Genomic DNA, 6111 nt, shown 5'->3' with positions numbered 1-6111 from the left:
AGGGCCATAACATCATACTCAACTGTTGAGGGTTCGGCAACACTGCAAACACAAAACCAGAAGAAAAAGACAAGGGCCACTAATTAGATACTTGAGCAATGTTGGACGGGCCCCTTGAAGAACTTTGTAGATACTTTTTCCTTTGCTTGTGAACTAGAGAAATATCCTACGATTCCTCCGTTGTCAAAGAAATTCCAAGTTTGGTTAAAAACATATCCTTGCATCAGCCTCTTGGTGCATCCCACCCGCTACCATATCAAAATACATTTATACATTACAGGTGTCAAATTGTATAATAATGTGTCTTACATGTCCCAATTGCAGCACAGTAACCAACATTGCACAACTGTGCTGGCCTTAATTACAAAATATTCAAAGCATGAATGCGATTAACTATTCCTTATGCAAATATGCATCGCATTGTGGTGCACTGATAATACTTAATGTTGTACCATATGCATAAATACACTTGCTACCTACAAGTTTGCTTACGTTTTTCAGTAAATTGTACAGGATACATGTATATAGAGGGCAGAATTTCAAAAGGGAGTAACTCATAAATACAAGAGTGCTACAGTTGCAAGCAGTTTCTTTACTATTAAAAGACTTGTAGGCATCTTGAAGACTTGTCTGAATTAAATTAAGAAATACAAAATGTGGATGACAGGTGTCTGTGAGCCTTTAGTGCAGCTAAAAGTAGCTTTGATGCAATACGATGCCATGCACATTGTGAATGTACTTAAGTATGATTTAAAAAAAGAGAGCGTTTCTCTACCTTGACTAATGCAGCATCTACCTGTGTGTTGTGACATCACCACACAAAATGCATCTCATTTTCTCTTTTTGGCATTGTGCAATCAGCATTTGTCCCAGAAAGAAGAATATAAGTGCATCTGTTTGGGTGTTCCCAATTCCCAATAACTGTAGAAAGAAAGCATTATGATTAATTGCTCTATTAACAAGATAAGCCAATTCAATAATTCTGGTGGGCAGAGCGAAATACGGAGGGATTCTACATATTTCGTTAGGAATGTCCCATCCAATCCTAGTACCAGAAATACTTAATCCCTTTACATTAGAGGAAAGGTTCATCCAGGCAGAGGTCATAGGAGAAGGCCACGCATCTAGGGTTGGTTTTGTGACTCTCCTTACCTTCACTGCTGGAGGCGAGACCTCGTCTAATTGGAAACTGGGGTTTTACCACCAGATTACATCTCGCCACTTCACCCCATTGTAGGAAACATAACTGTGCGCTTCCTGCAGCAGAGCCAGGATGGGTTCTTTCTTCTTGCTTTCTCCCAAAACAGACATAATGCAGACCTACCCCATTAACACATTTAATTCACATAACATATACATATTGGTGGTGAGTCATTTGCCAAGCACGTTGAAGTAAGGAACGACTGAAAAGAAAACTGAAATGTCACAATCAGGAATCTACAGTACTAAAAAGGCAAATGGACAAAAATAATATTTTATACACCCCCGGGGAATTATTCGCTTTTATAAGAGAAGGATAAGACACATGTATGGGTTCAGAGCCAAGTGGAACTCAGAGAATTGTAATTCGAGATCTTATAGGCAATCACAGATTTAAAAAAGTAGATGTGCAAACTCAGCATTGTCTAAAGGCAAGGGTACTAGGCGAAAGCAATGCTACAAGTACGGTGGAATACGGGTGTAATTCATGTTCGTTTATATTTATGATGCCGTAATGTTTTGCATAATGAAACATAACATTTTACAAAATATGAGTGCTGATCAACAGAAATTGTTCACACAAAAATGACTATAAAACAAACTTTCAAAAATTAAGTCATTGTTCTGGCTAGTTTGTCTCAAAAATAACACTGTACGCCCATTCTAGAAGATCTGCTGATAACCTGCAAAAAAGGAGAAAAAACAGGAATGAGACGATATGGATGAGTTCCAAAGCTGGCTCTTTGATGTTGTCTCGCTTTGCTACATAACATTTTTTGATCATGTACATTTATTTGCTAGAAGGAGAAATTACTCACCGTAATGATCTTTCTATGGATTATTCTCCCGCAGATTCCTCATCTTGATAGATATGCATCATCCAGCTCTGCTGCTCGGAAACCTTTCGACAGCGGGCGTAGTGTACCTCCACTCGGCCGTTGATCCGTCTTGTCCGGCCCTCGATCTTCGGCTCCGGAAGTGACATCTGGCGTCGTATATATATAGCACGTCACTACGCCCCATGCTTCAGTTCCTCCCTTTCCCTCCACCCCGCATTTGAATGCTCCAGAAGGAAAATCCGCAGGAGGAGGCTAATCAGCCGGTAAACACTTTAACAAGGATACATCCTGACAGGGTGACCCCCCCCCACAACAATGATTGAAAAAATGTGTTTCTTCTTTTTTACATTTTTTTAAAGAATGAGACAGAAGCGGTCATCCAAGAGCCATTACCAGATGCCTTCTCCTTTGGACAAAAGCGACAACCCACAGAACCTTCTGAGTGGTGATGGATGGGAGAGTTGATGAGGAATCTGTGGGTGAAGAATCCATAGAAAGATCATTACGGTGAGTAATTTCTCCTTCAATGGATTGCTTTTCTACTGCAGATTCCTCATTTTGATAGACTCCCCAAGCAGTTAGAATAACAGAGGAGGGCAGAAAGATTTAAACCAGTAGATTCTGTAGAACCGCCCTACCAAACCTTGCATCAGCTCCCTGTGCAACGTCCAAGGCATAGTGCTTGGTGAATGTATGGAAGGATGACCAAGTGGCTGCTCGGCATACATCCCTTACAAGAACCCCTCTCTGGAAGGCTGTAAAGGCTGAAACCCCTCTGGGTGAGTGAGCCCTGATGCCAGCTGGAAGCTCCTTGCCTGCCACTGTGTAACACTCGGATATGCACAAAATAATCCAACATGACAGGGTTTGTTTAGTGATGGCAAAACCTTTCCTAGACAAGGAATGGGCCACGAACAACTGGTCTGATTTCCTAAACTCGGATGTGCGAGCAACATAGAAACTTAACGCCCTCTTGGGATCAAGGCGGTGGAACCACTCTTCCTCTTTCGAGGGATGTGGAGGAGGGTAAAAGACAGGTAAATGAATAGACTGAGACAGATGAGACTACCTTAGGAAGGAATCCGGGTCTGACTTTAAGAAAGACTTTCTCACGAAAGAAATTCAGAAAAGGAAGTTTGCAGCACAAAGCTTGCAGCTTGCTAACCCTCCTGGCAGATGTGATTGCGACCAAGAAGGCTGTCTTAAGGGCTAACAGCCGCAAAGAACATGAGTGCCTAGGCTCAAACAAAGCTGCCATCAAGTAGGTCAAAACCAGATTAATAAAAACAAATGGGGTTTGCAGAAACTTGTTGAGCAGGCCCTTCAGGAACTGGGCAATGAGACCGGAATAGTAAAACAGGAACCTTGGTCTGGGGAGCTCTTGAACACAGACAGGGCCACCAAATACCCTTTGACTGTGGCAACATGAAGGCCTAAAGAGGCCAGTGACAGAAGGAACTCCATCACTGTGGTGGTGGGGCAAGAGATAGGGTCAGTCTCACGTTCCCTGCACAAACGCTTCAAATCTTCTCCACCTGCATGCATACAGAGATCTTGTATAATGTCTGTGTGCTGCCAGCAACACCTCAAGTACCTCCTCTGAGAGGTCCCAGTCATCATACCTCACCCTCCCAAGAGCCATGCATTAAGGTTGAGGGAATCTGGGGTCGGGTGGAGCACTCGACCCTCTGGCTGGGTTAGGCGATTCAGATGCCGAGGCAACCGGTGAGGTGGACAAATGGTCAGATCCAGGAGATCAGAGTACCATGTTCTCCTCACCCAAATATGGCATGATAAAGATCATAGTCGCTCGAAATCTCTTTAACCTCCTGAGAACCCAAGGGAACATGGGAATCAGTGGAAAGGCATAGTGGAGAGGGAATTTTCAATCCACCAGAAACGCGGCCCCCAGTGCGCCGTTCGCTGGGAATTCCCTCAAGTAAAACTGTTCACACTTCCTGTTGGACTCTGTGGTGAACAGATCCACTGCTGGGGTACCTCAGAGAGCAAAGATCTCCTCTAGGACTTCCTGGCACACTTACCACTCATTTGAGACCGTGATCTGCCTGCTCAGAGCATCCGGCAAGATGTTCTCTGCCCCCGCCAGATGAACTGCTGAGACTGAGATTTGGTTCTATCGCAACCAGAACCACAGCTGAATTGCCTCTGTGCAGAGTGGGTGGGAGTGCACACCACCCAGCTTGTTGAGGTAGTGCATGGCCACTGTGTTGTCCGTTACAGTGAGAACATGCTTCCTCCTGAGAGATGGGGCATAAGCCCTCAGGGCTAAATTGATGGCCCACAACTCCAGCCTGTTGATGGGCCACCTGCTTCTGATGGAGACCAGAGAGCGCGCACCTGCAATTCCTCGCAGTGGCTGCCCCAACCCTACAGGGACGCATCTGTGACCACTCGGGCCTGGGGCCAAGGAGGCAGGAAGGGTTCCCTGCCAATAGATTGCTGCACGTGTTCCACCAGCTGAGTTTGCGGACTACCTGAACGGACACTGAAAGGCGAGCCATGAGCGCTCCCAGATACTGAGACCAATGGTCTCTTAGGAGTCACTGGAGGGATTTCATACGCAGCTTGGCCTCTGGCACTAGAAAAATGCATGAGGTCATGAGAACCAAGAGGCGGAGGAAGGTGTCTAGGACTGCTCCAATGAACTGGAGCCGCTGAACTGGTGGCAAATGGGACTTTGTCGAGTTGAAGGAGAAGCCCAGCCTGTGCAGTAGGAGGCAGGTGTCCTTGAGATGATACAAAACCTGCTCCACCGTCTTCCCTCGGATCAGCCAGTCGTCCAGGTATGGAAATACATGGACCCCGGATCTCCTGAGGTGAGCCGCAACTACTGCCATGAGCTTGGTGAAGACGCTTGGTGCAGAGGTAAACCAAAAGGGAAGCACTTTGAACTGATAGTGCTTACCTCCTATGAGGAACCTTTACAACTTCCTGTGCTTTTGGTGCATCGGCACATGGAAATAAGCGTCCTGTAGGTCTGTTGTCACTAGTCAATCCTGAAGTTCGAGAGCATGGACAATTTCTCTCAACGTCACCATCCTGAAGTTGTCTTTCCTCAGTAACTTGTTCAAGGCCCCGAGGTCCAGAATGGTAAGGAGACCTCATCCCTTCTTGGGCAACAGAAAATACCGGGAATACCAACCCGATCCTCTCTGATCGGGAGGTACCTCTTCCACGGCACCCCTTGATAACAGGGCTCTTCTCACTTATTCCTGGACCTCCTGTCCCTGTCAGATTAGGATGTGGGGGTCTGTCTGGAGGCATCTTTAGAAAAGGTAAACAATAACCCCACTGAATCAACTAGAGGGCCCAAGCATCAGAGGTTATTGCCTGCCACTGGGGCCATTGCCCTACCAAGCATCCACCAACCAGTGCATCATGGGGGGAGGGGAATCAAAGCAGCTTAGGGGGCGCAGGTGTCCCTGCCGCTGTTGCTGCATGTTGGACTCTAGAGGCCCCTCTGCCCCTTCGTCGATCCGAGAAGCGCCATTGCCGTTGCCTGGCTTGCGGGAGTTGCCACTTCCTGCCATAGGGTACGTAACGTCTATAGCCTCTGCTCCTGCAGGCAAAGCTGAAGGCAGGATTGGCCCGCTGTGCCGCTAGGCCCAACGATTTAGCAGCCAACTTGGATTCCTGACATTTCTCCAAGGATTTGTCCGATTTCTGACCAAAAAGCATGTCTCCCTCCAAGGGCATGTCCAGCATCCTGTTCTGAACATTCGGAGAGAACCCAGAAGTTTTCAGGTAAGCTTAGCGTCTCATTACTACTGCCAAACCCATTGCTCTGCCAACGCAGTCCGCCATGCCCAGGCCCATTTGCAATGACTGCTTGGCTACTTCTTTCCCATCCTCCACCAGGTGTAAAAAAAAACATCCTGCATGACTCCCTGCGGACGCATTGCGCAGCATGTTCCACAGCCTTCCATAAGCCAAAAGAGTATGGTGAATCCACAGGCTATGTTCGTGGCTTTGAGCGCCATGCTGCCCTATGTGAACACCTTTCTGGCCAATGCGTCTGATTTCTTTCCCTCTATGTCCGTAGGCAAATCAG

The 6111-nt window shown here is 46.7% G+C and overlaps 1 protein-coding gene across 6 annotated transcripts in view; it reads right to left on the bottom strand.

Moving 5' to 3' along the window:
- Positions 1 to 572: 572 nt before the first annotated feature.
- ACD (ACD shelterin complex subunit and telomerase recruitment factor) overlaps positions 573 to 6111 on the bottom strand; it is a 1158043-nt gene continuing 1152504 nt past the window's right edge. For all 6 annotated transcript variants that reach the window (XM_069613510.1, XM_069613508.1, XM_069613512.1 and 3 more), the window contains one exon: positions 573 to 1883. In XM_069613510.1, the coding sequence (XP_069469611.1) occupies positions 1829 to 1883 (55 nt within the window). In that variant the 3' untranslated portion in view covers positions 573 to 1828. The remainder of the gene's footprint in view (positions 1884 to 6111) is intronic.

Source organism: Ambystoma mexicanum, chromosome 5p (genome assembly GCF_040938575.1).
Source record: "Ambystoma mexicanum isolate Mex_15411 chromosome 5p, UKY_AmexF1_1, whole genome shotgun sequence".
Lineage (NCBI taxonomy): Eukaryota > Metazoa > Chordata > Amphibia > Caudata > Ambystomatidae > Ambystoma > Ambystoma mexicanum.
The sequence above is the reverse complement of the archived record's forward strand: the minus strand, read 5'-3'. Positions and strand labels throughout refer to the sequence as shown.